This window comes from Ramularia collo-cygni (genome assembly GCF_900074925.1).
Source record: "Ramularia collo-cygni strain URUG2 genome assembly, contig: RCC_scaffold18, whole genome shotgun sequence".
In the NCBI taxonomy this organism is placed as follows: Eukaryota; Fungi; Ascomycota; class Dothideomycetes; order Mycosphaerellales; family Mycosphaerellaceae; genus Ramularia; species Ramularia collo-cygni.
In genome coordinates, this window is record NW_019716272.1 from 410,334 (window position 1) to 427,004 (window position 16,671).

General features: G+C 49.5%; 6 protein-coding genes; 3 read left to right on the top strand and 3 right to left on the bottom strand.

Annotated features, from left to right (window-relative positions):
• Nucleotides 1–1,618: 1,618 nt before the first annotated feature.
• On the bottom strand, nucleotides 1,619–3,025 carry RCC_09593 (uncharacterized protein; the record flags this gene model as incomplete). Its single annotated transcript, XM_023774834.1, has 1 exon — nucleotides 1,619–3,025. One exon carries the CDS (start codon nucleotides 3,023–3,025, stop codon nucleotides 1,619–1,621), a length of 1,407 nt encoding a protein of 468 aa, XP_023630602.1.
• A 515-nt stretch (nucleotides 3,026–3,540) lies between these two features.
• RCC_09594 (related to protein involved in vacuolar polyphosphate accumulation, contains SPX domain) lies at nucleotides 3,541–5,958 on the top strand (the record flags this gene model as incomplete). Its single annotated transcript, XM_023774835.1, has 1 exon — nucleotides 3,541–5,958. One exon carries the CDS (start codon nucleotides 3,541–3,543, stop codon nucleotides 5,956–5,958), a length of 2,418 nt encoding a protein of 805 aa, XP_023630603.1.
• A 1,397-nt stretch (nucleotides 5,959–7,355) lies between these two features.
• On the top strand, nucleotides 7,356–8,705 carry RCC_09595 (related to endoglucanase IV precursor; the record flags this gene model as incomplete). XM_023774836.1 has 2 exons in its annotated part: nucleotides 7,356–7,827; nucleotides 7,888–8,705. 2 exons carry the CDS (start codon nucleotides 7,356–7,358, stop codon nucleotides 8,703–8,705), a joined length of 1,290 nt encoding a protein of 429 aa, XP_023630604.1.
• A 2,354-nt stretch (nucleotides 8,706–11,059) lies between these two features.
• Nucleotides 11,060–12,837, top strand: RCC_09596 (uncharacterized protein; the record flags this gene model as incomplete). XM_023774837.1 has 2 exons in its annotated part: nucleotides 11,060–11,975; nucleotides 12,032–12,837. The coding sequence occupies 2 exons, from the start codon at nucleotides 11,060–11,062 to the stop codon at nucleotides 12,835–12,837; spliced, it is 1,722 nt and encodes a 573-aa protein (XP_023630605.1).
• An 882-nt stretch (nucleotides 12,838–13,719) lies between these two features.
• RCC_09597 (related to salicylate 1-monooxygenase) lies at nucleotides 13,720–15,035 on the bottom strand (the record flags this gene model as incomplete). XM_023774838.1 has 4 exons in its annotated part: nucleotides 13,720–14,328; nucleotides 14,391–14,756; nucleotides 14,811–14,872; nucleotides 14,954–15,035. 4 exons carry the CDS (start codon nucleotides 15,033–15,035, stop codon nucleotides 13,720–13,722), a joined length of 1,119 nt encoding a protein of 372 aa, XP_023630606.1.
• A 564-nt stretch (nucleotides 15,036–15,599) lies between these two features.
• RCC_09598 (uncharacterized protein) lies at nucleotides 15,600–16,213 on the bottom strand (the record flags this gene model as incomplete). XM_023774839.1 has 2 exons in its annotated part: nucleotides 15,600–16,104; nucleotides 16,179–16,213. 2 exons carry the CDS (start codon nucleotides 16,211–16,213, stop codon nucleotides 15,600–15,602), a joined length of 540 nt encoding a protein of 179 aa, XP_023630607.1.
• Nucleotides 16,214–16,671: the final 458 nt, after the last annotated feature.

Below are 16,671 nucleotides of genomic sequence, written 5' to 3' on the forward strand. Positions count from 1 at the left end.
GAGCCATATCTAGTAGTTCGATCTCCTCCTGCGCTGCTCGTTCGGCCGCAGCTTCAAGACGCGGTGTCGATAACGTGGGGCGTGCGGGTGGTATCTGGCGGGGACGTCTCGCGGCCATTATTTCGCGGTGGATCATGTGGTTGAAGGCAGCGGTTGATGATGATTGTTTCTTGAGATTGTTGATGTGATTGATGGAACAGCTTGYTGTGGAAGAAAGCGGTGTACGAATGCTCGCTTCTCTGGAGTTGTTGATATTGATGATTGCAATGCAATGTAGAGGTGAATGTTGATGTATTGGGGATGGAAGAGATGAGAAGGTACCTTAAAGGAAGAGGAAGTGAGAGGGAGAGTGAGTTCATGTTGGAAAGAGCGTGTTGTAGATGGAAGGAGGAATTCTTTTGGTTTGACGGAAAGTAAGGTAGGAGTCGTCCCATGCGTGGCGAGCTACAATACATCTTTTGAGTTGAGAAAAGAAGGATCGATAGTGTTGGAACACGCAAAGACCAGAAGTCCCGCTCGATCATCAGCCGGACTCCTCTTACCTGTAACGACAGGAACGAGTGTCAATGATGGAATGCAATGACTTGGTGCCAGCTGAAAACCACATGACATTGCGATCAGTAGATCTTCCGGCGAGGCGGATCAACATCCTCGTGCCCATCATCAATCACGAATCGTTTTCCCCTTCTAAATACTATGGCAAGTCAACAATGAAGTCCTTGCTCAATCGAGCAGCCACAACAGCTTCTTGTTGTTTAAGGCAATGCAGCCCAGAAGATGAGTTGATATTCAATACAGACAATGACTACATATCAATACAAGAAGGGACAACGGCAATGCCGCCCGCCATATAGACGAACCATCTTCTCTCGACGCCGAGAAAGAGCAGCCAAAATTTCAAAGCCCACCTATACCATCAATCATCCCAATCTTATGGACCTTTACGATAAATGGAAAGGAAGACACACCAGCTATCCTCCCGACCAGAGATCTCGGATTCTTCCCATCAGAGAGTCTGCATGTCAATATGGCGACCCAAAGGACAATGAAAAGCCGGTCRTAGAGGCCAAATTGGTAGCCTGGGATAAAGGACCTCACACTCGATATCGCTCCCAGACTCCAAGATAAGTATACGTGCTCCGGCAGGGACTCACGCGATGATGCGCAGGATGGTATGTATGTATATGGCCAGAGTATTGGACAGACAGACAACACAAGCGTGTTTGTCCAGCGGATCTGTATACCATTTGAACGGTCAGGCTGTGGGACAACAGTTCGGTGATGATGAGATTCCTGACAAGATCGGCTTCCAGATAGCGGTGGAAGTGGTGGTGGCCGAGTGTCTCCCGAGGGTTTCTAGCTCCAGGACTTGCATAGATCGTATCGAGGAGTTCCATGCCTGTCCCTGCAGACTTTTTCGATGTTGAAATTGCTGGCGAGGACGTTCTTGTCAAGGCTTATCCTTCATCATCGAATCCTCTAACAAGAAGAGAGATGCAGCAGTATCCCTCTCACCAAAGTCCATGGGTATCTTCAACGAAAAATTCCACCACATATCACTCATCAACATCCCTCATCAACATCCAAACAAACAACAATCCCTCTCAACATGTCCCGCCTACCCCGAAACAACAGCAACCCCACCTCCAATCCTCCTCCTCTTCAAACCCCTCCACAAAACCCACCCCAAAAAACCCCCAACCCCCAACCYCCCAATCAAAACCAACACCACCGCCCTCCTCACCAACTCAAAATACCTAGACCGATCAGTACATTCCGGCAAAACCTTCCCAGCCAACCACTCAACCCACCCTTCCAACGACCTCCCGTCCCTCTTATCATCCCCTTTCCCCTCAGAAGTCTTTGGTACCAGACATTCCGTCGAAGTGTCTATACCCGTAACCCGAGCACTCTGCGTCAAAGCTCCAAGATTCACTCCGCCTCCTCCTCCTCCTGGATGAGGATTTTGAATCTCCGCCCCGGATTGCAATTCCACTCTCCTTCGAATTTTACAGCGATAGGTTAATAACCAGATCGCGAACCGTACATCCGGAGGGGTAAAAGTAGGAAACGTCCACATTTCCATCCCCGAATCTTTTGTCGCAGTCGTCGTCGTCGTCGTCGTTGGGGGTGGTAATAATTCCAGAAAATCACAAATCACACCCAAAGTCAACCCCCAAAGAATCAACGGAGCTTCCCTTCTAGGCGGAAACGTGCCAGGAAACTCCCACCAACTCCCCACCAACCTCTCCCACCAAGAAGGAACAGAAGGCGGCAAATATCGACAATCCAAAACCCCATCCTCCTCTGAGATGCGACTATGTACAGATTCCATAGGTTCCAAAACCACACCAGCAAAAACCATCCTCCCCAAAACCCTCCGTAAAACCCACTTCTTCAGCACCCCACCCTCGAATTTCTTCCCCACAACATCCTCAAAAACCACAGTCCTCCTCTCCTTCCCCCTCAACTCTTCAAGCGGAACCCAATGCGCACTAGCAACTTCACTAGCCCTAACCCTCAACTCCCCAGCCCCCCTTCCCTTGAGAATAAAAACAAAAGGACACAACACCATCAACGCCTCTTTCCCCCATCGCGTCGTAATAACCCTCTGTGGTAACCCCCCACAAAACACAGCATCTTCTTCTAAATTTATGCCGATTTCCTCTTCGGTTTCGCGAATTGCGGTTTGTAAATCTGAGGGGTCTGTGGGGTCGCGTTTTCCGCCTGGGAGAGCTATGTGAGAGGTCCAGGGGTCGGAGGGACGGGCTGAGCGTTTGATGAAGAGGATTTCGGGGGTGGAGTGGGTGGTCCAAGGGGGGGAGAAGAGTTCTTCGAGGGTGCTGGGTGGGGAGTCTGGTTTTGTTGGGGGAGGGTGGGTGTAGGAGGGGGAGAGGCGGATTATTAGGGCTATGGAGGCGCGTTTTTTGAGGTTGGGGGGTGAGGGGAGGGTTGGGTCGGGGTTTGAGAGGAGGGTTTCGAGGAGGGTTTGGAGGGCGGGGATTGAGGAGGGAGGAGAGGACATTGTTTATGGAGGAGATGGAGGGATGGGAGGATGGAGGGACGGAGAGGTGATGTGTGGATCGCTTGCTGTAGTTGATTGAGGGGAGGATATATTGAAGGGGATTGAAGGGAAGATCATCAAATGGGCTTCAATTTGATGGTGCGATGTCCTTCGATTGAGCGGTATTTCTTGCTCCAATTTGATACACTTCCAGTCTCAATTTGGCAGACTTCAAGCCTCAATTTGGGACATTTCTAGTCTCAATTTGGGACACATCCGGTCTCAATCTGGCACACGTGCAACGGCGGTGCAGCTGATTCGCAGGGTTGAACCTTGTAATGATGCGCGACGGGGATTAATTTAGTTTGGAAAGTAGAAGCTTGGACGTCAACCAGCGGGGCAGTCGGATGTGTAGCAACAGAAATCAACTGCCATCCAAGCCAGCCAGCCATTGTCTTGTTTTTCTTTCTTGCTGGACGGGGATTGTCAACATCCCATCTCTCCATCTATAAAACTTCACATCACCTCCAGTGAAGATGAGATTTGGCAAGACATTGTCGGCATCGGCGTATGGCCCATGGAAGGCACACTACATCGACTACACCAAACTCAAACAACTCCTCCGCGATGACGATTCCGCCCCTTCTTCCCCCACGACGGCCACGAGCGGTGCGGCGGATGTGTGGACGGATGAGGATGAAGGGCGGTTCGTGGCGGAATTGGTGAATGTGCAGCTGGAAAAGGTGCATGCCTTCCACCGCGACACGTACGAGCGACTGCGGGAACGGACGGGGCAGTGTGAGGCTCAACTCGACTCGATTGCGGGGAAGGAGGAGGAGGAGGAGGAGGAGGATAACAAGAATAAGAAGAAAAACAGCAAAAAGCCCGTTCCCAGCGAGGCGGAGCGGAAAAAGGTGCTGCAATCCGTGTTGGCGGAATTGGATCACATCACGGGCGAGACGAATGAGCTGGCCAAGTATGCGCGCATCAACTACGCCGGCTTCCTCAAGGCCGCCAAGAAACATGATCGCAAGAGGGGAGCCTCGTATAAGATCCGACCGCTGTTGCAGGTCCGATTGGCCGCTCTTCCTTTCAATCAGGAGGATTACGGTCCGTTGTTGTTTCGTCTATCGGCCATGTACAGCTTTGCCCGACAGCAGGTCGAGGGGGGTGGCGGCGAGGAAGGCGGGAAATCGGATGACACTGCGGAGAACAAGGAGGAATACGTCAGCCACAAATTCTGGGTGCATCCTGAAAACCTGCTCGAAGTCAAGACCATGATCCTCCGTCGTTTGCCCGTGCTCGTCTACAACCCGCAAACCTCCAAGACGGCCGAAGGAAACCAACCGGACCCCTCCATCACCAGCATCTACTTTGACAATCCCGCCTTGGAACTGTACTCTAACAAAGTRGAGCATAGCGCCGGGTCGTCCCTCCGTCTTCGCTGGTATGGCAGTCTCAACGCCAAACCCACCATTTTCGTGGAGAAGARGACGGTCGACGAGGACAACACGTCCAAGGAAGCCCGCTTCACCACAAAGGATAAATATGTCCAACGCTTCATCAACGCCGACTACGCCATGGAGAAGCAGATTCAGAAACTCTCCGATCGTGCCGGACCCGACTCTCCAGAAGCCACATCCATGCAGGCTTCCGTCGAGGAGATTCAATCCTTCATTAAAGACCATGACCTACAACCGGTGGTGCGAGCCAACTACACTCGCACCGCCTTTCAAATCCCCGGCGACAACCGCGTGCGCATCTCCCTCGACACCGATCTCGCCTTTATCCGCGAAGATGCCATTGACAGTGATCGGCCGTGTCGTGATCCCGACTCGTGGCATCGCACTGATATTGACAACCATGAACTGGAGTACCCCTTCACCTCCATCCGCAAGGGAGAAATCGCTCGCTTCCCCTTTGCCGTCTTGGAGATCAAGATGCGTGCCACCTCTCCGGGGAAGAAGTCGGCGGAATGGATTGAAGATTTGATGTCCTCTCATCTGGTAAAGGAAGCTCCTCGCTTCTCCAAATTCATCCATGGAGTCGCACAATTGTTTGAAGATTACGTCAACACCTTCCCCTTTTGGCTGTCCCAGATGGAGACGGACATTCGAAGGGATCCACAACAAGCCTTTGAGGAAGAAGTCGCCAAGCGACAAAAGGAGCAAGCCGATGAAAGTGCCGTCGGCTCCTTCCTCAAGCGAAGCAGTCTGGGCGCCTCCATGCAGAAGAAAATGCTCTCTCCTGTAGGCAGTCCTTCCATGGGCGCCGAATCGACCTCGATCGGGAATAGAATGAGCCTGAGTGTCCCTCAACAACAACAACAACACGATGTGGTGGAAGAAGCCGACGACGATGAAACCGGTGTCCACGCGAATGGAAATGGCCACGCCACCAACGGCCACACCAACCTACCCGCCGGTTGGAAATCCCTCTTCCCCACCTTCAGCACCTCCAAATACGCCGCCTCCCGCAGAAAGAAAGCCCTTCCCCCAGGCGTCGTAGAACCCACCTCCTGGATCAAAGACGCCGGTCCCGTGCAAGTCGAAGGCAAAGTCTGGCTCGCCAATCAACGCACCTTTATCAAATGGCAACACGTCTCCGTGTTATTGGCATCCCTCAGTTTGGGCTTATTCAATGCCGCCGGGCCGGAAAACCGCGTGGGGAAAGTTTTGGGCATCGTGTATACTTGTATTGCGGTTTTTGCTGGCGGGTGGGGCTGGTGGGTGTATATGTGGCGTATGAGTTTGATTCAGGGGAGGAGTGGGAGGGATTTTGATCGGGTTTTGGGACCCGTGGTTGTTTGTTTGGGGTTGATTGCTGCGCTGATTTTGAATTTTGGGTTTAAGTATCGGGCGATTTTGAGGGAGAGGGAGGAGGAGGAGTTGATGTTGATGATGGGGGGGATGGGGATGAAGGGGGGAATGTTTGTGCAGGGAGGAGGGTATTAGATTGAAGAGGTTGTTGTGAGATGAGATGAGATGAGGGAGTGAGATGAGGGAGTTTAGGTTGTATATGTGTGTGTATGGTATGGTGTGGTAATTGTTATCAAGTACATTTGTATAGAAGAGATGGGAAATTGAGAATGTCGGAGTTTCTAGGGGATGTACAGTATGTATGTATACATGTGTCAATCAGATTTGTTCCTAGCCTGCGTAACATGACCATTGATTTAGTCCTTAGAGGCGACTCTCGCGCGAGTATGCCTTAATCCTCGAAGAAGTTGCATTTATATACGCTTATATCTATCTAATGATCACATTCGACCATAGATACACGAATAACAAGCCGTCCCGTCCGCTCCGGCCTATTGAAACGTGTAATCGCTAGATTAGTACTCAAGTCGGTGACGATTGGGGAATTCCTGGTGTTGAATGTTTTTTTTTTTGGTTTTTGTTTCTTTTATGCGGAGTGGAGTGTTAGAGTGGAGTGGAGAATAGGAGACGGACCGAAAAGATATTCTCTGAAGGCAGGGGTGCTTGCTACCTTAGCACAAGGGTACGGGTGATGAGTCAGCAGTCAGCCGCGGACATGGAGCGACATCTCCTCGCACTCGCTCGCTTTCACAAGTCAATGAAGGAAACACAGATGGACGACGACAAGCTCGAAATCATCGCTAGAGGAACCACGGGCTTAATCAAGCGACGCATAGACAGCGCCATTTCTGCTCTCCTTGTCTTCACGGCACGGCGCTGAGAACAGGGGCGTTTTCATCACCCGCTCGATGACTGCCGTGCGACGGCCTTGACGACCATCGGCCTCCCCATCGCAGCATCGAAATTCTTTGGCGGGTACCTGCGACGATTGTGCTCGCGCCAAGAGACGCACCACCTCCACGCGCCTCGCCTGTGCAACGGTTTGAACACCCGTTGTAGAAGACAAGCACAGCCAAACAAATTCATCCCCACCCGACTTCCTCTCTTCTCTTCCCGTGTTTTGGAGTCCACCCTACCTACCTTACATTCAAACGAGCTGGCAAGTGCTTTTCCCTCGCATGGCACGATGTGTGTGGTGGAGCATTACAAGACATGTGTAGACGCCCTCTCTCTCCTTGCTCGTATCTCCGGAGAGAGGAAAACTTGGTGGTATTTCTTCCCAGCGCCCGTTGGGTGAATTCCAACCTCATCCTGTCCCGTCTGTCCACCACGCTGATTTTGAGATTTCCTTCCCATTGTCGAATTCTTCCATCTTTTCTGATCTATTGATACTTTCACTCATTTTTCTCATTCAATAAGGAAAAAAAGTTTGTGTCCTGGCGATACATTCATATACTTCTCCAGCATTCCCAGCATCTTCCTTAAACAACAACACATCCAACAAAGTCCAAAAAAAAAAAGCACCAGCAAAGATGCATTCCCTCGCCCTCATCTCCACTTTCATCGCATCCGCCTCTGCCCACGGTCTAGTACAAGGCATCGTAGCCAGCGGAACATACTACTTCGGCTACAACCCCAACTTCCAATACCGCAATCCCATCCCCCTCGTCGCAGGTTGGTCCGCTCCAGAAGACATCGACAATGGCTTCATTGATCCCACGAAATTCTCCTCCCCAGACATCATCTGCCACCGCTCCGCCACACCCGCAGGCATCGCCGCCAAAATCTCCGCGGGAGATGTAGTCGAGATGCAATGGACCGACTGGCCCGAGAGCCACCATGGTCCTGTCCTGGACTACATCGCGAAATGTCCCGGTGACAGCTGTGTAGATATCGACAAGACCAAACTCGAATTCGTGAAAATCAGCGAGAAAGGCATGAATGAATGGGAAACTTCCCCGGGGAAATGGGCAAGTGACGAACTCATCGCAAACAACAACTCTTGTACAACCCCCTCCCCATTCCTCCAATCCAAACATGCCCACTGACAACATCTCAATATAGGGTCCATCAAAATCCCCCCCTCCCTAAAAAAAGGCTCCTACGTCCTCCGCCACGAAATCATCTCCCTCCACTCCGCCGACCACCCCAAAGGCGCACAAAACTACCCCCAATGCATCAACCTCGACATCACAACCTCCACAGGTACTATAGATCTCTCTTCCACCAACGACGGAATCCCCGCAATGCAATTCTACGACGCACGGGATGCGGGGATATTTATCAACATCTACGAATCGAAATCTACATATCAGATTCCGGGACCGACGCTTTGGAGTGGCGTGGGGGATTCCCTCGCAAGGCAAACGCCTGTGAGGATTGAGAGTTATGCGCCTTGGGTTACGGGGAGTAGTACTTCTTCTCTTCCACAAGAGGAATATTCGCCGCAGTCGACGGGATATGCTTCGATGATATTTTCTGGCGGGGAGAAGGGAACTTCTACCACCTTTGTTTCTTACAAGTCTCCTTCTTCTTCTTCTTCTTCGTCTTCAACAAAGACGTGCACTACAACAACAACAGCCCCTACAACCACCACAAACTCCGCATCCTCAACCCTCTATTCCGAAACCCTGCAAGCTCTAATCGATACCTTACCCCCCGGCGCTCTAACTAAAACAATGGAAGTCCCTAGCGTGACTGGGACTTCACAGGGGAAAGGAAATGGGAGGCTACCTGCGAAAGATTTACCTAAAGGGTGGACTTTGGGCGAGCTTTTGCAGTGGGTACAGTGGTCTGTGGATAACAAGGCTTGGAAGGGAGAAGAGGGACGGCGGGGAGGGAGGGGTGGTGGGGGGAAGCATGCAAGGGATTTTTCTTTTTGAAGGGATTTAGAGGGAGGGTCTTCTGGAAGGAGGGATGTTTTATTATTTTACTTAGGAGGAGGGTTGGAGACTGGGGTTCTTTTCTCTTCTTCTTCTTCTCTTTCTACTGCTTCTTCTTCTCCTTCTGCTCCTAGATCAATCGCTGGACGTTGAATAGAAGGTATATACTACTCTTTTGTTAGAAGTAGAGCATTTCGATAGAGAGAGTTCGAAAGTTAGTTAGGTATAAGCTTAAGCCTCCTTCCTAGCGATATAAGAGTCTACCTAATGCCCTACGTATAGTCGATATAACTAACCGATCCTAATAGCTTTTTTAAGGAAATGTTCTACTTCTAACCCTAGAAGAAGGCGTGCTTATTATAGAAATCGGATTATAGAATAAAGCCCTCGAAACCTATAATCTAACCCTTAACTCTAACCGGTAGACCTAGGTAGGCATAACCGTTTGTACAGACGAAACAATCGTAGTATCAGCGCTACAAGATACACCGGTCGCCGTCTCCGCCGGCGCGAGTAGGAATTCCAATCACAGCGCAACAATTATCCTCGATTACAACGTCCAGAATCGCCTGGGTTATAACAGGAACGGGAGTGCAGCTCGAAGGTATCACGTCGCCTATAGTTGCGGTGACTGAGTGGCTGAGGTGAATTCCAGAAATGTATTGGGTTATATCGGTACAGTCGCTGTTGGTCGAGACTATGTCTGTTGAGAGAGGCCCTTGGAGAGTGATGTCCGTGAAGGTTGAGGCTTTTATCTGCGGTGTGAAATAGGGTAGGAAAATGAGGAGTGCTGCTGTGCCTTTCATTTTGATGAGTGAGGGGGCCGGGCGAGTCGGTATTGTTTTGTTTGTTGGTTTTCTGTTGAAGTCTGGTATTCAATATCTAAGAGAGCGGATACCTATATGTAATCTATGATACCGGTTATCGGAGGTTCTGTAGATGACGTGTAAAGGATGCATTACATCTCGATGGATTCGAGGCTACTCCACTATATTTAGTTGGAATGCGTCTGAGGCGCCTCGCTCTGGAATTTCTTCGCATAAGATTCATTGCGTGCGACTGACGTATAGACCAGAGCCCTATCGTATACGCGGTTACAACAAAGCACTAGCAAAGTAATAGCAGGGAACATCCATTCTTGGCCACTATTCGAGTGAGTTGGCATAGCTAATGTCGGYTGTAGGTCGTTCTATGATCCCTTTGAAGTGGAGCTTGGAGCGTACTCTCCACTTCCGTGCGGCTGCAATTCAACGCTCCACTTTTAAAGGATCGAATTACGTTGAGCCTTCTTATCATTTTTCATGTATCTATGGTCGAATGTGATCATTAGGGAGATATGAGCGTACATGGACGGCTTCTATTCGTGTATCTATGGTCGAATGTGACTGTTGAGGAGAGATGAGAGTACATGATTGCAACTTTTTCGGGGACCAAGGCACACCCACGAGTACCAGAACGCCTCGAAGGACTGATAAATTAGGATTGTCGTCTTATGCCTCAAAAGATGATATGCAGCCAAGTCCTTATACTATCGGAGAAGGAAAAGCCAGGATACGATAGTCGACATTTCGAGACTTCTCAGTGTTCGGACGCAGACATAAGAACAGGAGCTGGAGGTGGAAAGCTTCAAGTCTCATCCCTCCTCTGTACATGCTGTATGCTGCGTGGAACTCCAGTTTGTGGCTTAACCGGACATGTCCGAAATCTTCACTGCATGGCTTGGCTGTGGAGTGACTACCGTACATGTACTTGATGAAAAATACCTCATGTMGCCTGGATCTGACCAGCTTTTCTGATTCGTACTTCCCACCTTTGCTGAACTATACTCCCCACCTCTACCCTCACCAAGTAAACGAGATGCATTTCAGCTGGCAAAACCGCAAACTCGACACTGATCAAGCAAATAAACCAAAACTCTCAACGCTAAAGAAGACGATACTCCCCGCCCTAGGAAAAGATCCCGAGACGATGCGAGGAAGACATCTATTAATGACCGTCCTAGACGAGAATACCCCCAAATCCCCAAACGAAACATGTGCCATCCTACCCAAAGAATACAACAATACATTGGAAGGCTTCGACGATATCAGCTTTGGTGAACTGAGAAGCGACGTAGATCGAACATTAATCTGGCTCAAGGCAAATGTTGTAGATACGACGCCTGGGACGCATCTGGCATATCTCGGACCGTCTGATGTGCGGTACTTACTCCTGTTGCTTGCTGCGAAGAAATCTGGGAATGGTCGGGTTTTTTCCCTCACCACATAACCCCAATAACACCCGATCTCGCACAACACTGTACCTCGACAACGAAAATCGACAGTTTACATTCAGCTCCATCGATCGTCGCTGACATGATCCGTGATAAGAAATTCGGAGATCTACTAAGAAGTTTCAAAAATATACAAATCGGGAGCGGTCCCATGCCGAAAGTCCCTGGCGATATCTTACTCGGCATCAACCCCAATACGGCTCATTTCTTTGGTTCAACGGAAACGTATCTCATGCCACTTCTCCAACTCCAGGATCCCGTCGCGGATTGGCAGTATCATCGATTTCACCCCCTGAGTGGCGCGACTTTCGAGATTGTACAGGAGGGCTTGGTTGAATTGGTGGTGGAGAGACTGGAAGGGATTGCACAGCCTTGCTTTTCAGTCCATCCGGGTATGGGAAAATTCCATACAAAAGATGTGTTTTCTCGACATCCCTCCAAACCGGACTTGTGGAAGTTTGAATGCCGTCTCGACGATGTGATAATGTTTGAGACGGACGAGAAAATGATTGCGACCGATATTGAGAGGAAAGTAACTTCTCTTCCTGGTATGAGAGCCGCTCTGGTGATAGGGCAGGGAGAACGTCGACCTACATTACTTCTGGAGTTGCTGCAAGGAGTAGATCCGGTGACAATCCTTGAGGAAACTTGGCGGGAGATGGAAAAGTTCAATGCCACTCTTCCTCGATTTGGTCAACTGGTGAGGAACCTGATTACTGTCGCTTCGACACCGTTTCTGAGGACGGCAAAGGGAACGATCCAACGGCGTGCTAGTGGGGATGCTCTTAAGGTCGATATTGATCGTCTTTATGAACAATATCAGGACCCCGCAGCAATTACAACGTTGACGACTGCTGGAACAGAAGCGGATGTTTCAGCCTTCCTGAACACTGTAACTGTAGAGGTGCTGGGTAGGAGTGTTGGCAGTAAAACCGACTTACTCTCCAGCGGAGTGGATTCGCTCCAGGTCGCACACTTGGTACGCAGCGTCAACAAAGGTAAGTTACTCAACGCTCTACAATCCACGGATGGGGCGCTTGCTAACAGTCCAAAGGTCTGGCAGCGTCATCYGATAGCGCAATTGCTTCCACGAGAATCACACCCGCGGCCCTGTACTCTTACCGGTCTACCTCGGAGCTTGCAAAGCGTGTGAAAGCTGATATCCAAGATTGCAAGGAACAGGCAACTCTATCGGCGACAAGGCCCAACCAAAAGCATCACTCTCATCACCACAAAGACATGTTACACCAGCATCGTACGAAACTGCCCAAACATTCCGGTCGAAAAAAAGTCGACCTTGACGTACACTCTCTGCAGAACACCATCTTGACAGGCTCCACCGGCAACCTTGGACCACACATCCTGCATCGACTCCTCAAAGACGACAACGTCAAACAAATAACCTGTCTAAACAGAGCCCCAGATGCAAGAACCCAATACCTCTCCTCATTCCCAAACGACGCACCCCTCCTCCCCAAAGTAAAATTCCTAACAACCTCTAACCTCAACTCCCCATCCCTCGGCCTCGACCCCAAATCCTACAACTCCCTACAATCACACACCACAACAAATCATCCACAACGCCTGGCCAGTAAATTTCCATCTTCCCCTGCACCCCACAACCGAACTAGCAGGCCAAATCGGAGGAATAACCTCCCTCATAAACTTCCTCACCACCGCTCAAAAATACCCTCAATTAATCTTCATCTCCAGTCTCGCAGCCGTTGTCCGCTCAACCCTGTCCCCAATCCCCGAGAGCATCATCCAAGATCCCTCAGCACCAGAACCTTCAGGCTACGCACAAAAGTAAATGGCTCGTGGAAAAAGATCTCCTCTACTCCGCCGCCGTACAATCATTAAGAAAAGTAAGTCAAAATTATTCGTCCAGGCCAGGTAGCAGGTCCGTTGTCGGAAAGTAGCGTTTCTGATCGCTCGCTCGTCTACGGGAGTCTGGGATCCTAAACAGGCGATTCCGATGTCTTGTAAAGAGTTCCCAGACTATTCGGGCGCTGCCGGGGAATTTGGGGGAGGAGAATCGTGTGCGCTGGATTCCGGGGGATGGTTTGTTCTAGAATTATCTTAGAGGTTGCGGGGGAGAGTTCTCGGGAGGAAAAATCTCTTGATGGGGAGGGGGGAGGGTTTGAAGTTTATAATGTTAGTAATGTTTCTTCTTCTTCTGTTGGTGGTGATAGTAATAAGGAGGGAGAGGAAATGACGTGGACGAGAGATGTACTTCTTATGTTAAAAGATCTATTGGGTTTGGATGAGATTGTGGATTTGAAGGAGTAGATTGAGAAAGTTGAGGAATTTTGGACCTAGGAGTGGGAATCCTGCTTTAAAGTTGTTGGAGTTTTATGAGGGGTTGGTGCAGTCTGAAGAAGGTGCTGGTTTGGGAGCGAAGATTGATACGCAGAGGGCGAAGGCTAGGAGTAGGAGTTTGAGGGAGTTGGGGGATGTTAAACGGGAGTGGATTGAAAGTTGGGTTCGGGGATGGGGATTGGATAAGGAGGAATTGAGAGGTTCGTGAGGATACGATGTATACAAAAAATTGACATGGTCACTATTGCAATCGCTCTCCCTGAGATTCTCCGAGGGGGTGCTACACCTCTTCTTCAATATATTATAGCGCCTGGGCCATCGAAAAGCGAGATGAATCGCTTGAAAATGCTCTCCTAGCCAGTCCCGCCATGTAAAAGAATCTCTCCCGCGTACAAAGCCACAAACTATCTTTCATACAATCATTCAAGACTGAGAATCGGCAGCATCCTTGACCTTCATCCCAGAAACAACCCTCTCCACATCCTTCTCAAGATCATGAAACCAAATCCAATCAAAACGCCCATTCTGTAATCTCGCCAAAATCTCACTCATATCCCCACCAGCCTCCTCATGTCTCAAAAACAACATTCTCCCAACCTCAGCAGCCTGCTCCACTTGCCTCTGAGCTCTAGGCCGTCGTACAGAATCATAAACCTCAAGTCCAGCCTCTACATGCGACTTACTCCTCGAATCATCATCTCCCGCAAAACTATTATTCAGCTCCGCAAAAACATGCGATAAAATCAAAGCGTCCTCCAAAGCCTGCGCGGCTCCAGCTGCTTGATAGGGGAGAGAAGCATGAGCACTATCTCCCAGAAGAGCGACACGGCCGAGGAAATAAGTTGAGGTGTGGAGGTGGTGGAAGAAACCCCATTTGATAGGTTCGGTTTTTGAGAGTAATCTTCGGAAGCGGGAGTCTATGGTGCTGTCCTCGAAGTCGGACATCATGGTTTCGTGGGTGGTTTTTTCGGTCACGGCGGAATGGATCTTCCAGGGATGAGGGTCGGCGACGCAGAGTAGTAGATTCAATTCCTGTCGTTGAAAGGTTTAGAGAGGGAGCTTACAAAAGAGTTAGAGGGAGGGCATCAGCTTACCTCGCCACCTGAAATACGGTACGTGATCGCGCAACGATCATGTCCAAAGTAAAATTTAGCAACATCTATAAGATCTCCCATAATCTCATACGCCTCTGCCATGCTGATGACAGCACGATAGCAATATGAGTCCGCGTAGACAGGGGCGACTTGGCTAGGGTACTGTTCTTTCAAGACATGTTCCCGAACGATGCTCTTGATTCCATCAGTCCCAGCAAGAACACTAGCCTCGTCCACACTTCCATCTTCAAAATTTAGGACCACTTTGTCAGAGTGTTGTTGTATTCCTGTGAGTCGTTTGTTGAATTTGACATTTTCATTCGGGATGAAACTGGTCATGATATCGAGTAAGCTCTTGCGGTGTGCCTAGTACTCTCTGTGTCAGTCACAATTACTACTTGATCTTGCAGCAATATCTACCGATCTGGGAACGAAATCAGGATGTCCCCATGTAGAATTCCCAAACCAAGGTTGACCTTCACCTATAGAGTTTCCAGTCAGTAAAAAAAACTAAACTACTTCAAAGCATCCCCATAACATCACCACCCCCATGCACTACTCACCAAGTCCCTTCTCAAGTAACATCCCTTCAAAAAAACACATTCTGGACATCGCAACCTTTATTCCCCACACAAACTTTCTCATACAAAGCACGGAATCGCGGCTCAATGATATCCATAGCTTTCATCCCATTAGGAGCAAATCCAATCCCTGCACCAACAGCTGAAAACTCCTTTGCAGCTTCGTAGAGTGTAAAAAGAAACCCCTTTTTGATGGAGTGCCATTGCTAGAGCTAGACCTCCAATTCCGGCGCCTGGAGAGGAGAGAGATGTTTAGATAAACGCTCTTTATCGTGAAGGACTCGTTACGGATGGAGACGTACCGACGATGGCTACATGGAAGTCTTGGCGAGTAGATGGCATGATAATGATGGGCTGGTTTAATGTTTGTGTGTAATGTCGGCGACTGGTTGGTAGTCTTGTGGTACTATGTACTGTCCCGGACGTCATGCATGCCAAGCACGCCACCCGGGCGGGGACTTAGTATAGCGGACGACAGGAAGATCTGGACTTGATGAATTTCCTCCTTTCGCACACCGACGGAAGCATGTCAGCGCAGCGACTAAGACAGGCGGAATCGGATTAGAAGAGCCACGGGACGAACTTGGTCGAAACAAACATACATCAGCCTTCTCCGGAAAATAATATCTCAACCACCCTCCTTCCCACACAACCTCTCCTCAGACCCATAATTCCCATCCACCCAACAACAATCCTCCTCCTCCACCCTTTCCTTATCATCAACCCCAACACTCTTCCACTCCACCAACGCAGCGCAAGGCAAACTCAAACAAGCCATAACCAAAACCACCATAAAACATCTCGTAACACTAAAATTCACCCTTCTCAAAATCTCCTCATAAAACGCCACATCCCGTCCATATTTCCTCTGCAGTGCATCAATCATAGCAGTAACACCAACATTGCCCTGAAAATCCTCTACTGGAAGAATTTCACCCAATTCTTTAGCTAAAGTGCTCTGAAAGACATTCTGGCCTAGAGCAGATGCGAAAGTCCCAGCGAGCGAGCGTGCGAAAATCGTAAGGCTCATTCCTACGGGGAGGTGATGAGAGGGAAGGACGCGTTGGACTGCGACGTTGCATTGTTCGAGACTCATGCCTATTCCGGCTGCGAAGAGGATTTGGTAGCCGATCCTGTGTGGGAAGAAGCAAATGTAAGTTTTGTGTGCGCGTGTTGTAGGGTTGTAGACGCTGGATGTTTTACTTACCAGTATCCTGCGGGAGAATCCGGTTGTAGAGTCATTAGGAGTCCAGCACCGGCTGAAGAGCAGATGCTGCCTAGGATTAAAAATACGGAATAGTATCCGATTAACATGGTTAAGCCTCCTGCTATGAGGGATAGTGTCCCTAAGCTGAGTACTAGAGGTAAACTGTGGATTCCAGATGTCTCGGCATCGCTGCTCTTGACTATTTGGAACCTACGCAATGGGTTAGCTACACGATAGGAAAATTTCAATTCTTCATCTTCTCATACCAAATTGGAAGCCAGTAGGTAGCAATGGTGAAAGCCGTAGTACTGCAAAAAGCATAGAGTAATGTCCCCGCAACAGTTCGCTGGGAAACAACTGTAAAAGGTACTGTGGCTCCCTCGCCCTGTCGATATTGCATGAATATCCAGATGGTGATGGTAATAGCGAAGACAACCAGAGTGATGATAGTACGAGGCTGATTCCAGATTCCAGAATTCCCTCCCCATTGCAG